A 20949-nucleotide genomic window follows, 5' to 3' on the forward strand; every position below is an offset into this window, starting at 1 on the left:
CTCCTGGCATCGTAAGCTATGCCAGTCGGGTAGGTGGGCAGAAGGACTGTACGTGGTGGAGCACATGTCTGCAGGAGCGTGGGTGTGTGAGTGAGGAAGATCTTGAGAGGCAGAGAGAAGTTTGGGGTTTCTTTTTTTTGTAAAAACTTTTACGGAGAACTTATTGTGAGCACGACTGACGTGGTGAAAAACGTCTGGCATTAGGAGTGTCTTTGCACCAGCTTCAGATCTGCGCGTGCTGGGAGGAGCAGCAGGTGCTCCTTAAAAATGTGCCTGTATCGCAAGTAATGCACACCTGGGAGCTGTTCGTGTGTTTACAGTAGGCAGTCACGTTTCTGGGAAGGGAGAGAAAACTACATAGTGATTTGATTTTATTTTTAAAGTAAGGGCAATTTAGTTACTTTCCCTGGTGTTTACATTTAGATGGCTTGGTGTTTGTTGGCTTTGCTGAGCGTTTTATCCAGGAAAAATAACAACATATGGTGAAATAGTCTGCTGTCATAAACACAAAGCAGGAGGTGAGAGAGCTTCGCAACAAGAGGTGCTTTCACGTGTATGAGACTAGCCCAAATTCACTTTGTGCTGTTAGTGATTTAAAACTGGCTTCATGCTTTTCAGTGGTATATGAGAAGAGGTGAGGAAGGTTTCGGGCGGTGTTCCTCTCCCACTGCCGTTGGATCAGTTGGCAGTGATCGGTCTTGCAGCTCCTGGGCAGCCTGTGCCCCGGCTGTGGATTCCTGAGGGAGGATGCCTCCCCGAGAGCCATGTTTTGAGAGCCTTGGAAGAACATGGGTTCCCAGGATAAGTGAGGCAGCCTCATAAAAAGGGTGGGAATCATGGAAATGAGGAGCTGTGAGGGAAGAGGGCTGGTATGAATTTGAGGCATCCTACTGGGCTCAGGACAGCAGCATCCCAAGGGCCCGGGAAGTCACTGGCAAGGACTCGCACATCATGATTGGTATGGGAACCAGTCAAGAAAAAGAACGCAATGTCCGTCTCCTATTGCTGTTAATTTAAAGTATAAGCAGGAGTAAAAGTGGTCCCTATCTTGTGCTCAGTGGCATAAAGAGAAGTGGGGGAAGGCCAGGTACACCAGCTCTGTGTATGTACTGCAGTGCATGCAGATCCCCCCCAAGGTGAATGCCGAGTCTCTGTGCACTGCCCAGACCTTTCTTACAAAGGCCATTGACATTGTTCTGCAGCTCTGCCAAGCTCCTGTACAAATGGTGTGTGTCAGTTCCCAAGGAACAAGTCTGCCTGCTGACAGGCAAGTAATGCTGCCCACCTAGCACCTGCTGATGCTGCCATTTCAAACCTCTTAAATACCATGAATCCATAGTGAGAATTGACTTTTTCTTTTTAAATTGCAGGATGCAAAGAGAAGGTGCCATCATGTGAATGGGAAGCAGCTAGCTGAGAAACAGGACACCTGGGAAGGCTGAGCTGAACGCGCCTGTGCACAGGATGACAGACTGATTTGCTCTTGGAGGCAAGAGGTTCAGAAACCCCCTCCTCCAAAAGACTTTGCTGAGCGAGAGGAGGGGAACAGGAGGCAGCACACAGAAGAGCAATGGGAATTGAGGGCCATGGTTACTTGAGATAAATGGCAGATCCCTGGGAGTCTAGCCTTGTAGCTGTTCGCTTTAGCTTTGTCTCTCTCCGCAGCTGCTGCTGCTTTTCTGCAAGCTGCTGCTGGGTGCTGCCGCGGTGGCGCTGGAGGTTTCGAGGGCGGCGTGGGAGCAGAGCGTGAGGAGGGGGTGGGCAGCCCGCCTCACCATGATTCAGCTGTGGAAAGTGGTGCGGCACGTGCGACAGCTGGAGCTCCACAGACTGATCCTGCTGCTCATCGCCTTCAGCCTGATCTCCATGTGCATCCTGGCTTACTACGTCACTAACAGCCCCAAAATCAAGGAGCCGCCACCCCTGCCCTTCAGTGACTGCAGCAACCAGCACCGCATCTTGATCCCACCACAAGCCAGCTGGAGGCTTACAAAGTCTGTGGACACCTCGCGCACGGACCCGGTGGTGCTAGTCTTTGTGGAAAGCATTTACTCCCAGCTGGGGCAGGAAATCGTGGCCATCCTGGAATCTAGCCGGTTTAAATACAGGACAGAGATCGCCCCTGGCAAGGGGGATATGCCTACCCTGACGGACAAAGACAGGGGACGCTACGCTCTTATTATCTATGAGAATATCCTTAAATATGTGAACCTAGACGCCTGGAACCGAGAGCTGCTGGACAAATACTGCGTAGAGTACGGAGTGGGGATTATAGGCTTTTTCAAAGCCAACGAGAACAGCCTACTCAGCGCGCAGCTCAAGGGTTTCCCCCTTTTCCTCCATTCCAACTTAGGGCTGCGGGACTATCACATCAACCCCAGTGCTCCCCTGCTCTATGTCACCCGGGCTAACGAGGTGGAGCAGGGTCCCCTGCCCGGGGACGACTGGACCGTGTTCCAGTCAAACCACAGCACATATGAGCCGGTGCTGTTGGCCAGCACAAAGTCCTCGGAGTCCATTCCTCACCTGGCTACGCACAAAGCGTTGCATGCCACGGTGGTGCAGGACCTGGGTCTGCACGATGGGATCCAGCGGGTTCTTTTCGGCAATAACCTCAACTTTTGGCTGCACAAACTCATTTTCGTGGATGCCATTGCCTACCTGACTGGCAAGCGCCTCTGTCTCACACTTGATCGCTATATCCTCGTCGACATCGATGATATATTTGTGGGCAAAGAGGGCACTCGCATGAAGGTGTCTGATGTAGAGGTAAAGTCCCCAGGATAACCACAGGCCCCAGACAAAATTCCAGTGTGTGTGGTATGCCAGGAATGTCAAGGCTGAATTTAATTTACGTGAATTTACGTCGATTGCTCTAGTTGTTCTTATCTTAAACGCAGAGAATCAGCCTGTAAGGGTGGTGAGGCGCAGTACGTGATGCTCGCAACAGTTTTTCAGGTTTAGATGAAGCATTTTGTATTCTGGGACCTGTAGCTTGCATGTAGCTGTCTCTCGGTTTACGAAGAGAATGCCTGTGGTGGTCTGTGCCGTCTCCTCTTTAATATAGGGAATAAGCATATACAGATTTCCTTTTGTAAACGTATTTGTACCCATAAACTACCTTTCAAAGGGGAAAGGCAGGTTGTGTTGTAAAACTGCAGGCCAGTCCATGCAGTGTAAACTGCTATAGTCTATGTTTTAGCCCTCCTGTAGTCTTTCAGGATATAACTGAGTTGGGAATAAGAAGGGTTTTCTTTCACCCTTGATTACACTTCGCTCATCTTTCAGTCTCCTCCACCAATACTCCCCATCCCTGTGCAAGGAACGCCCCAAAATCCACGGGGAAACATGCTGAGACCGGGCCACCGTGAGAACCATCTCTGTGGCTTCATGATTGGAGAAAAAGAGATACCATCTTTGGCAATTGCTTTCCTTGGCAATTCCTTGGTAAAACAATGACTTAGTAAGGGAAAGATAAGGGAAAGGCCAGGCACAGAAAGAGAGATTTTGTGGAGGAGGGGGCAATGAAAAGTAAGGCGAAGGAAGGTAAGACTCTAAAAACCCCTTCTAATTGCTTGAAAATATGTGATAAAGTATTCTCCTTCCAAGTCCATGATGTGTTTATATGTTGCCTTGTTAAGCCAAGGGCTTGCTTTTATACCTTTCCTGTAAGTCCTGGTTTATAGCCCTGGAGGCGGGTGCATTGCCCCTTTCTCCAGGCACACTAATGTCGCTCCCAGAGGTGTGAGGGTCCAGTCTTTTTCTTCTCCTGGGGTGGATTTCCATTTAGTGCTTGCTCTCAGATCTGGTCCTGGATCAAGTTCCCTGGGTACCAGCCATTAAGCGTGTCACAGGAGGTGCCTTAGCATGTTTCCTAAACAACTTCAAGATGAAGCCAAGGGCACAGAACATCTGAGGCAGAAGTATAAAGCAAAATAATGTTCTGCGTGCATACCTCCTTACCTGCCCTGAGCCATATCCTTTACTCGTTCCCATGAGCACACTTCCACCTCACTTGGAGTCTTCACGCCTTCTCTGCATTCTTCCACATCCCTGCCAGGCACATCTGCCAGGTCGCCTCTATTTTGTTCTGGTCTTTGAGATTTTAGGTGCTGCTTTTGATCCCATGTTCAGCTTGAGGAAGAGGAAACCCTTTTAAGCTGCTTTGATCTAGTTTTATCTCCTTGATTCATTTGGAGCTGCATACCTGAAACAACTCTAATTGCATGTCATTATTTTTCTTTTTATTCATTATTACTATTTTTATTCGTTATTATTCTTCTTTGCTTGGTTCTTTAATAACTCTTTACTGCCACATTTGACCATAACTTTTTGCTTGCAAGCAAGCAGGTACAGAAAAATGAACAGTTGCACATAATACTTATTTAAAGAAAATGCTAAAATTTTATCACTTCACTGCAATGTCCTTGTGTTTTGAGATGCTGAAGTGCTCCAAAAGCTGTTTTTGAAGGATCATAGTTTTATCTTGGTCCCGCTTGTCCAACCTGGCAGAGATTCCCATCTCTGTGGTGTTTTTGGAGAGAGCAGGAGATGGTTTGCCAAGCTCTTGGGAACAAAGGCTGTTTTAGTGACATTAAAAACAACCCGAGACAAGATAATTCCAAAAGATGTTTTGTTTGGGTTTTAACAGGGTGAAATGGAGGAATAATCTGTGATCAGTAAGCAGAGAATCTCAGGCAAAGCAGATAAAACCCAGATTTATCCATTTAAAAGAAGCTCTCTGATTGCAGAGCCACGAGAGGTTAATGAATTTTTATTTTTTAAAAGCGAGAAATAACTACATGGATTTGTTGATAGCCTCTCGCTGTGGGGAGGGAAGGGGATATAATAGTGATAAAACAGCTGGCATTTTCTTTGGCCTTTTATATGAAAGCTCTGTTTCAGGGCTGTTATCTCAACACACAGCTCCTTATCTTAAAGCTTAGATTACAGTGGTCGGGGTAGAGGTTTGAAGATTGGATGTTGCATGAAGGTATAAAATTGACTCTGCTGTCCCAGTGAGGCTGCTTGCCATGTGCAGGTCCACATTCAAAGAGCTTCCCAGACAAAATGACTAGTAAAAGAAAATGCTGAATATAATTTCATCAGTGCATGTCCATGGTAGGCATCCTGTATGAGAGGAGGAATTTTTTTATTTGTGATGCTCAAAGAAGGGCTGAATGGCTTTCTTCTTGAAAAAGAAAATGAAAGAGCCATGCTTACTTTTACTTTAAAGATGATAACTGTTGAGTTCCTGTTTCTGCCGAAGGGCTGGGGCAGGAACTTGCAGTTCTCAGTTGAAGTGAAGTAGTTGGAATTTTCACAAATAAATTGTTTTTCCCCCATAAAGTTCACCAGGAATTTGAGCTACACGTAATTAACAAAACAAAATCTTGGAGGATCCTTTCTCACCTCAATTACTCCACGTTCAGTCTCCTGTTGAAATCATAATCCCCAAAACTTTCCAAACCTCCATGGGCCCGGCCAACAAGGAAGAGCTGTTTCTAATGTAAAAATATCTGGCTTTTCTCATCCTTCCTGGTCATCTTTAACTATGAGGAATGAAGATGAAGTAGACAAGTTTTTGCCTCTTTGCTGGTAATCTTAACAAGGGCATAAATAGTGAGCAATCATTAGCGAATCTGAGAGCAAGCTACGTGACGATCAACGACAGTCTTTTCATTTTGGGTTATTATTGGTGAAGGTGATCAACCAGCTCTTGCCTTTCTAAATTGTAGAAGATGATCTTACCTGAAATGAGAATATTTAGCGGTTTCTAATTCCCTGATTCTGGCATTACAGGGAAGGTAGAAAAGCCAGCATCATGAATACTTTCTGTTTTCACAGCACTATATTCTGAGCTATGCCAGTGCTACAGTACTGTGAGAAAACTGTGGAAAATCCTCAGAAAATGTGCTGCCCAGTTTCCCTGGGGGCCGTTCCTATGGAGAAGGTGTTTGCTATAGCAAGTTCCTAGTATGCTTTGCATGAGTATTTGAGAAGGGGCTCTCAAAATACTCTGCTTTCCTTTTTGTAGCACCTTTCTGTCTTCATCTGTCCATGCATTGTTTTCCTAAACTCATGGTATTCTCTCCCCAACATCTAACTTTAAACTTTGTTTTCCCACTTTGTTTTGCATCTTTTTAGAGAGACTGGGAGAGGGGAGGCAATATTCAGAGTTTGTATGAAATAGCTAAGATCACTGCAAGCACTCTGGGGAGTTAAACATTTCATAACTGGAAAAGCAAAGTTGCATGGAGGATGGTTGAGCCCTGTATGACTGTGACACCAAGGGCACCATGCTATCTTGATGCCTGAATGGCATCAAGAGTTTGTGTTGACCACTGATTAAATCTTTGTAAATCTTTGTAGATTTGTCAGTAAGAATATATTAAGTTTTTTAAAATATACTGCAACAAATGGCATGATTTGAACTTTTTTCCTTAATGTTTGCTTAAAAGTAAATATTTAGGATCGTTTGGGATTTTTAAAAAGTGTTTTTTAAAGTGATGGGCCCCAAATATGAGACTGAAGTGCTGGAGTTTAGATGTTTTTTAATTGTGTTCAAAAGTGTGCGATGGAATGTGCTCTGGGCTGTGCACGGTGGCTGTCCCCGTTAATCTCTGAAAGGCCTCTGAAAATTCAGGTCAAGGGTTGTAGAAGGTGTTTTCTGATAGATTGTGACAAGTGTGAAGTAGATCTGGCCGTGACGTGGCTTATGAGCCCTCGTGGCCAGCTACATTTTTCTGGGAATCCCTTGGAGACCTCCTCTCTGCTTCTTGGGGTGAGCCTTGCTGAGCTCCAAGCAGGGAGTTTAGCAGCAGGAAAGGGGCCTTTCGGGCTAGCTAAAGAGCAGCTTGGCTGCATCCTGGTACGATTTTGGAGTGGAAGATGATTAAGAAATATAAAACAGAAATCCTTGAAGGGATGAGGGAGGGGAGTTTTTCCTGGGGGAGGAAACTTTGCCCCTTAGAGACAGGGAAATAGCTAACATACTAGTCCTGTGTTCAGTACCGTGTGAGCAACTGAGTTCCTGAAATACGGCTCTGAAGAGCTGTTTGCATATCTGGCTATTATAGCCTAATGGATATCCTACTCCACATTTCTTGATTGCCTTTTATTTAAGAGTCTCAGGGCACATTATGGATATAAATGAAATGCCACTTGAGTTCACCTGGAAGTTATTATTAGTACTGTCATATTTGTCCTAGTTTATGAAAGAAAAAGCGAGTGTGAGGTATCAGAGTTGGGAACGAAGGTAAGTGCCATCTTCCTGGCCCATTCCCACATTTATATTGTTTCACCTTACTAAACATACCTCTTTGAACCAGAACGCTGGGGAAAATTGAATGCATAATTTGTTGAAACAGATTTCCAAATATTTTATTTGGCGCCTTAGTCTTTTTATCCTGTTCAGGGCAAAGAAATTTATTCAGACCTTTGCTCTGACGCTGTATGGATGTGACCGTGAAAAGGACCTGGCATCAGCACAGGGATAGCACATCATTAGAAGTAAACCTGCCAGGAAAGCGGTGTGACAAGTACTCCATAGTCTCAAAATTTCTGGGGCCCCCACGATTTCTCCCTGGGTCCCTCCCCAGACACAAAGGATTGCTGCCTGCCCGAGCAGAGCTATTTGGGATTTATCATCTGACAGATGTGTCGTCATGGTAACCCAAGCTAGGCTTTAAATCTCCCTCGGAGCAGAGGAATGCTAAGCCTTTTAGCCACTGTCTTTCCTCCCTCAACCTTCCCACTGAGCTTGAGGAACTGGATGTGCCTTTCAGGGCAGCAGAGAGGACTGGACGGCTCTGGAGGCACCGAAAGAAAGTGGCCCTTTCCTGGCTACGATGCTGGGCGATGTGTGCAAAGCACCAGTCGCACGCGTGGCGCAGCATTGTCACCCAGCTGGCAGACCAGGCACTGCTCCGCAGATGATGCACAAGTCTTGGTCTGCACTCCCTGGTGCGGGATGAGTCTCTGTGTCCTGGGATTGACAAGGGGATGTGAGGGGAACTTGCTCTCCCATTGCCAGTGCTGGACTGTGTGCAGCAAAGGAGGCTGTAGCCATCAGGGTTGCTGGCATGTCACCTTTTAAAAGCACTATGTGCCTTTGTGGTAGGTTCTGGAGGCGTCACGTGCCACACATTTCTCAAAATATTACTCTTGGGTGGGACTGTGATACTCATGGGATCATGGAGGAGCTGGGATCTCTTGTTTGAAATTTGTCTCAGGCTGCATTTGAAGTCACTGCTGTGTGAGTGGGGAGAGGGAGAAAGGCAGCCGAGTGATCCTCTAGGGAAGAATCTGAAAACTTGGTTCATTCAGGCTTGAACGGCACTGAGTGTGTCTGCAGCACTGTAGAAATAATCTGTCTCGTCTTCCCATCTTGCATGTGTGAGAGCCATGGGCTACCTGCCTTGGGCAGAAAACACAGCTTCTTTCACCACTTGCCTCTCTCTAGGATACAGGTGCAGTGGATGGGTGATTGCAGTAAATTGCGGAAGTCATCAGTTTTAAATTAATGTGATGGTCAGTGTTTGGTCAATACTCTTTTGAAATATTAGTGATTGTGGTGATTTTGTCCTTCAGTGGTAGGTGACAAAGCTGGTCCCTACACTGAATGAGAGTCTGCATTTGTGACTGCACTTGCCCACGGAGGGAGCCACGAACCTGAACCAAGTCTATCGGGTGTGAGCCATGGGAAGGCAGCGCTGCAGTGCTCTTTTGTGCCCCCTGAACCGGGGAAAGGGTAGCTGATGCAGGAATATCTGCTGATCTCCTCTGCACAGTATAAAAAGTCTGTGCTTTCTCCATTCCTATGTGGTAATCTGCTTGTGCATTAACATTTAGCCCAAGTCTGCTATTGCGCGGTCATCACCTTTGTCTTGGTGCAGCCACTGAGCCATTGCTTTTTTAGAAAAGCTATTAAAATGTAAATAACTGCCTGGGCCAGGACCATCTCTGACACCTGCCAGCAGCCCTCCTGCCAGGTCCCTGTTTGATTAAGAAGTGCTCCCATAGGAAGCTGCATCAGTGACACTTTCCTGAGGTACACGGTAGTACAGAATGTGCATTTCAGGACTTCTCTTTTTACGGTTTTCCAGCTGAAGAAATTTGACTGGAATTAGTTTGTCTTGCTTGTCTGTGACATACTCAGCCTTTTTTTGGGGGGGGGGGGGCGGCGGCAGGGGGTGTCAAGTCTGTCTGCTGTCTCATTCTGTATGCTGCTGGCCTTGGGGCTGTAACACGAGGCTCTTCCCTTTAACTATAGCAATTACTTTGGACATTCAAAACAGGTGCAAGTGAGCAAGAGAGCCTGTGGGAGATACCATGGCTGTGAATGCCGGCTCCCCCAGGTTTTCTTTCCAGAATCCAGGAGACCTTTGTGCTATCCATGGCAGGATTCCCCACATGGGTAGTTCTGCAAATCCTCCTTTCTTCTCTAAATGAAAGTCCCCTCCCTTTGGATCGCTTAGTTACTGCTCATGATATTACTGAATTCTCTTCCTCTGACTATGCACCATGTCCAACCCCACCCTACAGGGTGCTTTTCAGTGATCTGTAGGCTCAGAGAAAGGGGAGAAGTTCAACAGCAAGGTCCCAGACAGCCCAGGAGGGGAAGGGAGCATTTATGTTGAGCCTGGGAAGACTAAGGGACCTCTTGCTTGAAGGTGAGATTTACTATCCCCTTGCCTTAGTGCAAACCTTCTGGGTCCTTTACTGTGGGTTGGAGAGCATGAATGAGGAACAACACATGTTGTGGTTATAGAGTGACATCTTTCAGTAAGGCAAGACTGTATGTCATATAAAGGCTCTGTATGTGTAGCTGTTGGGTACCCAGCTTCACTCCACAGACTGCAGTGCCTTATCCCCAGCCCTTGTGGTACCTCCTCCAGAGCTGAACTGGGCACCAGCAGAGCACAGAGAGACATTAGAGAACAACTGAATGTGAACATTTCTTTTTCCCTTTCATTCAAACAGGCTTTACTGAGCACCCAGAATAAGCTGAGAACTTTAGTCCCAAATTTCACCTTCAACCTGGGCTTCTCAGGGAAATTCTACCACACAGGTAAGTCCCTGGCACCGCCTTCAGTCCCGGTGCCTGTGTGTGGCCTGCAACGTCGCAGGAACCACACAGGGCCCTGGCAATGTACCGGGCACGTTCCTGTGTGGGTCTTGACAGATCTGATGTGCTTCTTCTAACACTTGCAGCCTTTGGTAGCGCTCTGTCCATACTCTCTGTGCATGTGTCTGTGTAATACCTCAGAGAGATCTTGATGCTCTGTAGGAACTGCTCAGCATTGCAGGGGATTAGCCACTGCTTTGAAACATTGAACACCTCTTTTGCCCTTCCTTTTCTGCTCTTCGTAGGTACAGATGAGGAAGATGAAGGGGATGACATGCTGCTCAAACACAGGAAGGAGTTCTGGTGGTTCCCTCACATGTGGAGTCACATGCAACCTCATCTTTTCCACAATGTCACTGTGCTGGCTGAGCAGATGAAGCTCAACAAGCAGTTTGCTGTGGTAAGGGGCATCACAGCTTTTTCTCCTCTACAGTACTAATCCTAAAACATTCTTCCCCTGGAATAGCCGTTTGAACCCAAATATTAGTCTGGCAACTCAGCTGCATTTAAGAAAACCAACTCTGAAAGTTGGTGCACGGCTCCCGCTGCCTTCAGGCAAGAAGCGTGATTCGCATGCCTGCCCCTGCGATGGAAAGTGCTTCCTGGCACCTGCATGGCCCCGGGCAGCTTCCGCCACATTCCAGGGTGCAAATCCCAGGGCTCTTGTTTGCTGAGGTGTGAACTCCCCCTAGCATTGCCATCCAAATCCAATTAACTTATAAACTCTGGCTGGGAGAGAGCATTTCCTGCTCCATCCTTATTCACTGCGGTTTTGTAAGGAAATCACCTGGTCAGTAGTATAAAATGCTCTGTGTACTAACAGTCATGCCTCCGGCCTCCCAAAACAATGCTGGAGGGAGTCAATTATATAGGAAGTCCAGGGGAAATTCCCTGGGTTTTGGCAGAGGAGGAAACCTTGAACATCCTGCACTGCTGGGACAATGTCTGCTTGAGGCTTGCAGGACAGAGTTTTGAATATAGTGTACGTGTTCCTCTGAAAACAAGTGTCCTTTTCACCCCTATTTTGGATCTGTTGATGGTAATCCCCTTGGGAATGGCAGGCTGCTGTCTCTTGCTCCCATGACAATTAGGAATGATTCTGAATTCAGAGCACAATTGCAATGTCATAGAAACAATTTAGTCTCCTTCTTTTCCTGCTTAAATAACATTGCAGTCTACTGCAAAGACAGACAAAGCACAGAACACAATTATACTTATTTAACACAAAACAGGCAAACAGTGGGAAGGAGAAGGCTGTTGTTTCATTTAGGGGCTCTGGTTTATTGTACACCACCAGGGCAGAGCTGTCATCATTCATACTGTTACCAGAACCACACAGTGGAATTAAAAAATATGAAATTCAGATATTTCCTGTCATTTTAGGATCGTTCCAGGCCCCATATCATCAGCATCAACATGCCCTTGCTTCCTGCCTGCTTTTCTTCGAATTGCTGTCTTTAAGACATATCCCAGCTCTTGTCTTCCTTTCCTTCTATATCAATTAAGGAAATTTTGCTTTCTTCCTGTAGTGACTCCAATCTAGGCACTGTGGGAGTGAGAACTGTAACTTACAGCATAGATTAGTTTGTCTGTAGTAACCAAGGAGCTTGACCTCAGACTTGTGTATTAATCCGATTTGTCACACCTGCAAGCTACAAGACTGTTTGTACAGCAGCTGTTACAAAGTGCTGAACACCGTGGTTGATACAGTCACCCTTCCTATTTCTACAGATGCAGTAGGTGAGACGTACAAGCAGTGTTTCAGGTTTCCTAATCCATTGAGATTTCATGTTACTCTGTCCCCTTGCTCCAACTTGGAGGCTATTGGTAAATCCAGTCCTCATTAAGGATAACAGTTAAATAAATATTGAATAACCAAGCTGCATATTCTGCTTCCAGGAGCATGGGATTCCCACAGACTTGGGCTATGCTGTAGCCCCCCATCATTCTGGGGTGTATCCTGTCCACACACAACTCTATGAGGCTTGGAAATCCGTGTGGAGCATCCAGGTAACAAGCACGGAGGAATACCCACACCTGCGGCCTGCTCGGTACCGCCGTGGATTCATCCATAACGGAATCATGGTGAGCACAGCCGGGCCGGCAGAGTCCACAGGGCCTGGGGAGGGTACAGACTTCCTGACCAAGGGACAGACTCTTAATGACTTGCCTCAGAGACATTGATCTCAATGCCACCAGTATTTCCAAAAATCATTGAGAACAAAGAGAAAGGACTTGGCTAAAGCCAGTGTCTGTGCTTCTCCGATCAGTCAGTACAATGCAGAGCTGATAGGTTGCACCGTTGTAGAATCAGCACAGGTACGCTAATAAAATCAGTATATCCTGCAAAAGCATTGTTTCTCCAGGAGCACGCCCCTCACTCCTTGAGCTTGAGGGCTTTTCCTGAAGAGGACATTCAGGAGCTGGCCAAATGCCTGCCTGTGCCTGATTTCAGATGGGATAGGTCAGCACTGAAAGGAGAAAGAGGAGCAAAAGCAAGTACAACAAGACTAAACTGAGATCCCATTGACTTGTTTGCACTGTTGCTTAGAGCAGGGTGAGTAAACATATGAGAGGAATATCAGAGTCCTTTGAACCTATGTTACTTATATCCCTTATTCTCTTTATATTGATCCATGTAGTGCCGCTTTGACACATCAGATTTGTGCTGTGTTTGCCTCTTAACTAACTTTGCTTTTCTCTGATACTGCCAGGTTTTGCCTCGACAGACCTGTGGTCTTTTTACTCACACTATCTTCTACAATGAATATCCCGGTGGCTCAAAGGAGCTGGACAAAAGCATTCGTGGTGGTGAACTCTTCCTGACAGTGCTCCTGAACCCAGTAAGCTCATCTTTAAGGGGAATCAGTGCATGGGTTTCTCAGCTTTGGTGCACGACGTGGGAAAGGGCTAAATAGCTATGGGAGACTCAATATTAAAACCCCAACACAGGAAGTTTTCATAGTGTGGGTACCTCCAGTGAGAGACTAAGGAGATCTGAAAATGAGGGCCAAGGAAATACTGGCTACTTAAGGCTGCTTCACCTTACACACTGATAAGGAAGCATCAGTGTTGAGTGTTGACAAGTGCAACACTGCTCAGACAGAAACTAGCCAGGGTGATGTGTTGAGCATGGCCTAGCGTGCAGTGGGTGTTAGCTAGGCTGCTGCATCTCCGTGAATCAGAAGTGAGATACTCCTTGTCGTCTTCTGTTCCACGCACATCTGTTTGCTGTTGGCTTGTCCCCATACTCACTGATGAGTTTTGTTCAGAATAATTGCTTTTTCTGGGCTTTTATTATGGGGTGTTTTCCCCTTTCTTCCAATATGGATGCACTTGAAACAACTTCTGCATGTTTTTTCTGTGATGTAGCTATCACCCTGAGGCATTTAGCGGAAATCTGGGTCTGACACAGCTGTTTCTTTTTCCCTTTTAACACTTCTCAGCTCCATCAAACCACCAAACAAATGCAGTGCCTTCAAAACCCTGTAGCCCCTTCCCAGTTCTCAGCTGCAGTTGGCAAATCACATGGGTTTCCTGCTTTTCATTGAAGCTGGGAGGAAGAGCCAGGTGGCAAGAAAAAAAAAATCTCTAATTTTTAAAAAATCCTTAGCGGATAGAATTAGGAGATGATGCTTTGTATCCTGCTCCAACCCCAGCTCTCTCACTCCCTTCACAAAACATGCCTTAGCTTTCTTCAGATATGCTTGTTGGTTGCAGCAGGGGCTGCTGCTTCTCTTTTTGATTGAGCCCATGTACAGTAATCTTTTCCAGTTCCCCATCTGAATTTGTTTCTTTTTAGAGATGATTTGGCAGCTATTGTCATCCCTTTCTCTGCATGGGCATTATTACCCTGCCAGATTTAGACGGTGATTTCTAAAACATCTACCTTATAAACATTGCTAAAGATAATGATGTTTGTTCTGTTCTTTTCTCACAACTTCAAAATTCCTACCATCTTATTTCTCTTGTTTTCACTGGCATTTAGTGCCTCTAATCCCAGAACCACGATGCTGATAAAACCCTTGCAGCACGTTCTGGGTGCATCACACAGTGAGGCTGTAATTTACAACCAGGCCCTGTGTTTCTGAAGGTTAGCCTGTGACCGCCTTTCGTTTCGGTATATGTTCTCCCTGGGCGCCTGATCTGCAGAAGATACAAGTCCATTACAGCCGTAGTGAAAAGGTTTAGGGGTTCGTACTTCCAATTCTGGAGGCTGCTATTTAGCCCCCATCGCCAGAGTCAGAACTGTTATCGTTGCACACAAGCAAATCCAGCTGTGTAATAAAACTCTGCAGAAAGCTGTTCTTTGTGTTACGTGTCGAGGGATCGTTGATACCATTGGTCAGATGGAAAGAAACTGCTTTCTTCTCTCAACAGCTGTAACTTCTGCATTTCTGTGTTTTGGTTTCTGTCTCTAAGGTGATTTTCACCTTGTCCCACTTCATAATAGTCAGGAGAACAAGTATGAAGTTGAAAAGCTCTGGGTTTCTCTTGGAAAGTCAGTTGCCAAAATATAATGCAGAGATCATTGCTGGTCTGGGAGGCTGTGCCAAGGAACTTGCAGAGTTTAATGGGTAGAGCTACCCATTAAAATTTTGCTGATATGCATGCAATGGTCTATGCAGTTGGCAGTGATTTGTGATCCAAAACGTTTGGGAAGATTGTGCTGTGGTGTGGGATAGGCTTGTGTGTCAGATTTAGTGTTGGCTCTTTGTGGTGACTTTCAGAAGGGTTTCAGGCTCTGTCAGCTGCTTCCAGTGTCTTCCGTTTTGCTTCGTGGTGGCAGTGGAGTTTCTCTCCCTGTGAGCACTGGAGGCCTGTGCTCTCAGCTCCTTCTCATTGCTCCTGTTTGCACAGCAGCTCAGACCCTTGCGTTCCTCCCCTCGCTGATAAAGCCGTCTCCCAGACTTGATAGAAAGCTGGCCAGCCCTGCAGCCCCAGCAGTGATCCGTAGCAGACTTGGGCCAGTCTCTTTCAGTCTTTTCTGGTGCTTCTAGCTCCCTTTGAGTGGATATACACAGGCAGGAGTCCCCAGGCCTGTGTGTGTATGCACTCCACAGTGCAAACAGATGATGTTTGATCTTCTGACTAGTGAAAAGGTCTGATGTCAGGAACGAGAATAGCTATTGATGCTCAGTGGACAGGCTGCCGTGTGCCCTATCTGTATTTCCCAGAAGCAAAGGGAATGTTTTTGATGATTTCTTACGAACACTTTTGCTTGCACCATGCACTAGACAGGTTAGTGCTGTGCCCACAGCTACTTGTTATATATTGCAAAGACTCTTCTACCCTCCCACTTTCTGTATTTCAGGCTCTCTGCCCTCTTTCTCCCATCTTTACTCAGTGTTAAGGAGGGGAAATCATGGCATGCTGATGGTGCAAGGGAAGGCGAGAGGAGGGAGACGTCCCTGGGTGTGAGTGAGAGGGAGGGATAGACAGGGCTTGAACATAGGTTATGTCAGTGTATGTCAAACATAAACCTAGGTTATGTTTTGGTAGTGGTAGTCATGGCAAGGCAGAGCAGGCTGCCAGGCCTGCTTTAACAGGGCAGGTGTATTACAGGACCTGACTATGCACTCAGAAGTACAGGGAAACAGGTCTTTAGTTGTGCTTATCTTGCCTTCTTGTAAGTTCAGTTGCTTGGGACTGTTTGCAGGTAACAGCATTATCTGTGTGAGCAGTGATTGGATGGAAGATTTGACTGAATGTGGTCAATCTTGAGACATAGTTTCTAACCTGGGTCACATGCAGCATTTTTCATCCTGGAAATCTTGAAAGTGCCCTGGGTGGTGACCTGTGTCCTTCCTCCTGCAGTACTTGGTTTAAGCCAGTGAATCAGGCACTTCATACAGCAAACTTTTCTTCTGAATGTTTTACCAGCAAGTCGAAGGGATGAGCCAGCTGCTAGCTGTCACATTGCCTTCTTGGCGTCTCCCAGAAATAGCCAAAGACAACACGAGATGCATCCTCTTGCCTTCTGATGTAGTCAGTGACGTGGCCTGCAGTTACACAGAAAAGCTTTCTGTCCTTTGCTCTGTGTTGTATTTAGCACATCCTTCTTACACAACAGTACCAAGCCCACGCAGCATTTTGACGTGTAGGTACCAGAGGCTGGCTGGCAGGGACTCTCTGTCAGCTTAGTGGGAAACCAGAAGTGAAAAATTACAGGCAGACAAACATGATGAATCTTCAGCTCTGCTTCCCATCCATGTGTCCCAGCATCCTACCACTTTTTGCTGTTGCCTACCTTCAGGTAGTGCAACCCTGGTGTGCAAGCACTACATGGACAGGAATAAATACACTTCCAGACTGTCTTGTCACAAATAGATACTGAGAGATGCTATCTGTCCATACCTCTAGTTGTATTGAAACTAGTCTGTGGTGACATAGGAGAGAAGACTGAATTCAGACCTCCTGAGTGCCAGCAAATGACTTCATCCCAAGACCGTCTGTCTCCTGCTTCTCCCTCTTGCCCTTCCCTCCTGTGGGTGGGAAGGCCATTGCTGCCCCCTGCCAGTGAAGCCTGTCGTTGCCTCCTGACCTCTCCTGGCAGCATGAGGGTTCAGCCCTGGGCTGTGCAGCAGCAGGTGCCCTTTCAGCTACTGAGGCTTCTTCCCATCCCTGCACCAGCAGACACTGGGGAGCGGGGAGTGCGAAGTCATCCACGTAAGCATCCTTCCATTGGCCTTAATGTTCTGCTTCTGTTTTGCCAACTTCTAGCCTCGATGTGGTTTTTGTGACTGGCGAAGAGCTGTTGTGCTGCAGGCAGTGGGATGCCCAATTCCATGGGATCCGTCACAGCCACACACTGAACTCGAGCTGAGGACACTCTTTTGCACTCTTTTCCAAGAGTTAAAATGTTGAAAAGCAGACAGGAGGAGAACGAATCTGCTTGAGAGAGGAGATGGCTTGGCAAGGCAAAGATATCAGCGCTTGGGCACTGCAGTGTGGGCAGGGACTTCCATGGGTGCTTTGTGCCACTTTGCCTAAGGGCTTACGCCCTCAGGCTTGGCAGGAGATTTTTCAGGGGCTGCGCACACTGCAGGCCTCTGGAGAGCTAAAACCTTACCAGCTGGTGTCTCTTCCTAGGATAGTGTCCTAGTGTCGTGTCTCCTTCTATGCACTGTTAAGTTCCCCAAATACACTTATTTATACTTTAAAGTGTGAATTGCCAGTTCTTCCTGTACATTTGAGGTATCAGCTCCAAACTGAATGAAAGCTGGATTCCCCTAGACACCATCTGTGGGCCTAGAAATAGCTCCTGTGAAAATCGTCCCTTGTGAAAGCTGTACCTTGTGCCGCTGCGCTCTGGTCTGCAGCATGCTGCCCCTCTCCCCAGCCTGCTTCCCAGCTGGAGCAGACATTGCAGCCAGATCCACATCATGTCTCGGGGGAGGAAGGGAAGGTCCCACTTTCTTGTGAAAGGAGCTTTGCAAGGTTTTGATCAGGAGTGAGTCACTGAGTAACCCTTCTTCCCCTAGATGGCCCAGAGGCATTGAATGGGATTTTGAAACTGTGCTGGATTCATGGCCTGGGCTTATTGAGATAACCCTGGGGTTATTGGGAGGTGTGTGTCCTTCCTTCTCTCCTGCGCTCTTGCTGCTTTGCAAGAGATAGATGTCTTTCATTTTTCATCATGGCAATGTCATATTCTGACAGATGCACATTGATCAGCCCAGTGGGCAAGGGCAATCTGAGATATGAGCAGCCTCTTGCTGACAGTGGGATCAGGCCAGGAGGACACAATGCTATTACCCAAATTATCAGTGTCCCATGTCTTTCCTGTTTGCAGATCAGCATCTTCATGACCCACCTGTCTAATTATGGAAATGACCGTCTGGGACTGTACACTTTTGAGAGCCTGGTCAAGTTTGTGCAGTGCTGGACCAACCTTCGCCTGCAAACGCTGCCCCCTGTCCAGCTCGCAAAAAAGTACTTCGAAATCTTTCCCCAGGAGAAGAATCCCTTGTGGCAGGTGAGAAGGCAGTTTTGACCTCTGGTAGTGGTTTCCCACGTTCAAGTCTGGAGAGACTGCTGATCCAGCGCACAGAGTGGTGACACATAAGCCTTTTAGGTTTAACCTTTGTGGCTTGAGGCTACAAGTGCCAAATTGCAAGGTGGAAGGGATGGGGAAGTGGGGGCAGTAGGCTTAGGGACAGAGATTGCTGTCCTAAGGGACCTTGGCAGGGTTTGCAGGCATTTGGATAATTGAAGGCTGATATGAAATGTTAAGTGTGTGAGGAAGGACCCTGTTTGGTGCTGGAGGAGTTTGCAGGCTTGTTAATGTGATTAATCTTAAAGTAATTTCACACCACAGAATTCATGTTCATTAAATAAAAACATGCTTATTTCATTTCATCCCAGTGCAGAGCTCTCTGCATGGTAATGAGCAGATGAAATTAACTGAAGGTGATAGAGTTGTCTGTCTGCCAGAAGTTCACAGATGCTGAGCTGTACTACCATGGTGGCCCAGCCCAGCATGGCTGCATAGGGCAAGGCCTGTAGTTAATGCTTTCAAAGGGACTTTGGCTTCTGTGTCACTTCTGAGCTTTTTAAAATGTTCCCATGTGGTTTTTATCTAAGCCTTCTTGATGCCTGGCAAAGGAGCAATGTGGTTGTGAAGTGTTCTTCATATGCTAATAGCATGTTCCCTAGAGGACTGGCCTTCCAGCTTTTCCTCCCATTTCCATTAGCTCCTGCGGTAATACTTAATCTCATCACTTGTGCTGCAGAATCCATGTGACGATAAGAGGCACAAGGATATCTGGTCCAAAGAGAAAACATGTGATCGGCTCCCCAAGTTCCTCATCGTGGGACCTCAGAAAACTGGTAACGTGAATACTTTATCTAGGGATAGATTGCAGCTTCCATCTCATTCCTCCAGAGAGGAGAGCTGGAAAGGCCTGTGTTGCAGATCTGTATGGCTGCTCTTTGTGCAAGCTGCCAAATGACCACAGAGGATATTTCAGAGTCTCAGATTTGTTCTTCCCTAAAGCTGGCAAGCCCATCAGTACTTTGCACCTTAACACTCTGCTTGGATCAGTCCTGGTTTGCAGGGAAAAGCCCTACCTGCTGAGCTGTGTTTTGGCTTTTCCACACAAGCTCAGAGAAACAGTGACCATTTTTAGTTTGTCATAAGACGTAAGCTGTCAGCAGGACTAACCACGCGCTCTTAGCAAAGGTTGTGGTGAATGCCCCTAGTGCTTTCCTTGCAACAGATCTCTGTACCCACCACATGCTCCATGTCACTGTCAGTAGGAGGAAGTGATCCTCTTTTGTCTGACCTCTGTCAACACCTCTTAACTGCTGTGGCATCGTGGTTGGCGGTTACATGGCTGGCTATCCATAAATACTGTCCTGAGGAGTCACTGCTAGCCTGAAGAGAGCAAAATCTCTTCAGCCAGAGCCAGGTCTTCAAACCTTGGCTTTCTCTGTCGTGCAGTGAGAAAGGAGCTGCCAGCCATGCACAGAGACAGTGATTCTGGCCTATGGGAGGAGGCTTGTCCCAGCCAAGCTGCTGCCTGCGTCACTGCGAAGCTCCGTTGGCCTGTGTGCAGCATGGGCACTCCTGCATCATGGCCTGGGCTGCTCGCAATGGCACAGTAAGAAAATCCTTCCCTCAGCTGGTTTATTGGCCTGCTGGAGCCTTACAGCTCTGCATTTAGCAGAATTATCAGGCTTTGCTGGCTGAGGGAAAACATCTACAGCAGAAGCAGGCCAAGCTATCCCTTGCTGAACTCCCTTCCAAGGGCACTAATGTCGTCCCTAACACATCTCCTTCCCAAACACATACTGCCCTACGGCACCCAGGCCGTCTCCCATTTGGCAGGTGTGGGTCCTGCCACGTGGTGGTGTGGCCATGCTACATAGGAAAAAGAGATGGGGGTAGCCCAGCCACATTCACATGCCTGTTAGCAGAGAACAGAAGATGGCTGACATGATGATGGCCATCATGGTAAGGAGGTGACTTCAATCAGCTGTTTGGGTTGAAGCCTGGGACTGAACTGCTGAGTAAAGTCAAATCCCAAACTGCTTTGGCATCACTGCTGTTTTAACCTGCGTGAGTTAAGGTGTGGGTTAGCCATGCAGGCAAGGAGTGTGCCCACTGCAGGGCTGATGTTTGTGGTGTAGATAAAGCCTTTCATTCAGCCAGGCATTGTGTACGACCCAGGTCCTGTTAACTGGTTCCTGTTGCAGGTACAACAGCTGTGCACTTCTTCTTGACCATGCATCCAGCTGTCACCAGTAACTTTCCGAGTCCATCCACCTTTGAGGAGATCCAGTTTTTTAATGGACCCAACTATCATAAAGGAATTGATTGGTGAGAATCCTGACTCTTGTGCTCTTCTATGATAAGTTGCAGTCATGTTGTCTTCTCCTGAGTCTGCCTATATATACCCTGTCCACCTCAGCCTTCTTAGTAGCTTCTCCATTTCTGACCAGCTGTTTGCATTGCGGTTTTTCAGTGCATGTTCTCTGTTTTCCTGCTAACCCATCTGCTTAGTCCCAGGATCAGGACTGGTAGTTTCTGATCTTAGTGACTGTTGGCCAGAAGAATTCTAGGCCTGATTTTTCCCAAGCTTTAAAAATTTAAAGAATCTTTGTTGAATCCACTGCCATCATGAGATTTCCTCTTCTTTGACATGCAAAGCAGACAATGGTGTGCTCTCTAAAAAAAAAGTTCTTCATGGTCTGTGAGTTAAGACACACAGGACAGAGGGGACAGCCTCCATGCTGTTGTTCTGGGCCCTTTAGACTTAGAGAGATGTCATTGCATTCCTTATACCGACTCCAGAGTCTCTTTGGTCACATGCATA

The 20949-nt window shown here is 46.9% G+C and overlaps 1 protein-coding gene across 21 annotated transcripts in view; it reads left to right on the top strand.

Annotated features, from left to right (window-relative positions):
* The window catches only part of NDST2 (N-deacetylase and N-sulfotransferase 2), a 142522-nt gene that overhangs the window by 111983 nt on the left and 9590 nt on the right, over positions 1–20949 (top strand). For all 21 annotated transcript variants that reach the window (XR_010389691.1, XR_010389693.1, XR_010389692.1 and 18 more), the window contains 8 exons: positions 1371–2769; positions 9985–10072; positions 10375–10529; positions 12029–12214; positions 12844–12972; positions 17925–18107; positions 18865–18961; positions 20330–20453. Coding sequence is in view for 7 of the 21 variants with exons in the window: in XM_064513866.1 (XP_064369936.1) it covers positions 1777–2769; positions 9985–10072; positions 10375–10529; positions 12029–12214; positions 12844–12972; positions 17925–18107; positions 18865–18961; positions 20330–20453 (1955 nt within the window). In the remaining 14 variants the exon portion in view is untranslated. The remainder of the gene's footprint in view (positions 1–1370; positions 2770–9984; positions 10073–10374; positions 10530–12028; positions 12215–12843; positions 12973–17924; positions 18108–18864; positions 18962–20329; positions 20454–20949) is intronic.

This window comes from Dromaius novaehollandiae, chromosome 6 (genome assembly GCF_036370855.1).
Source record: "Dromaius novaehollandiae isolate bDroNov1 chromosome 6, bDroNov1.hap1, whole genome shotgun sequence".
NCBI lineage: Eukaryota > Metazoa > Chordata > Aves > Casuariiformes > Dromaiidae > Dromaius > Dromaius novaehollandiae.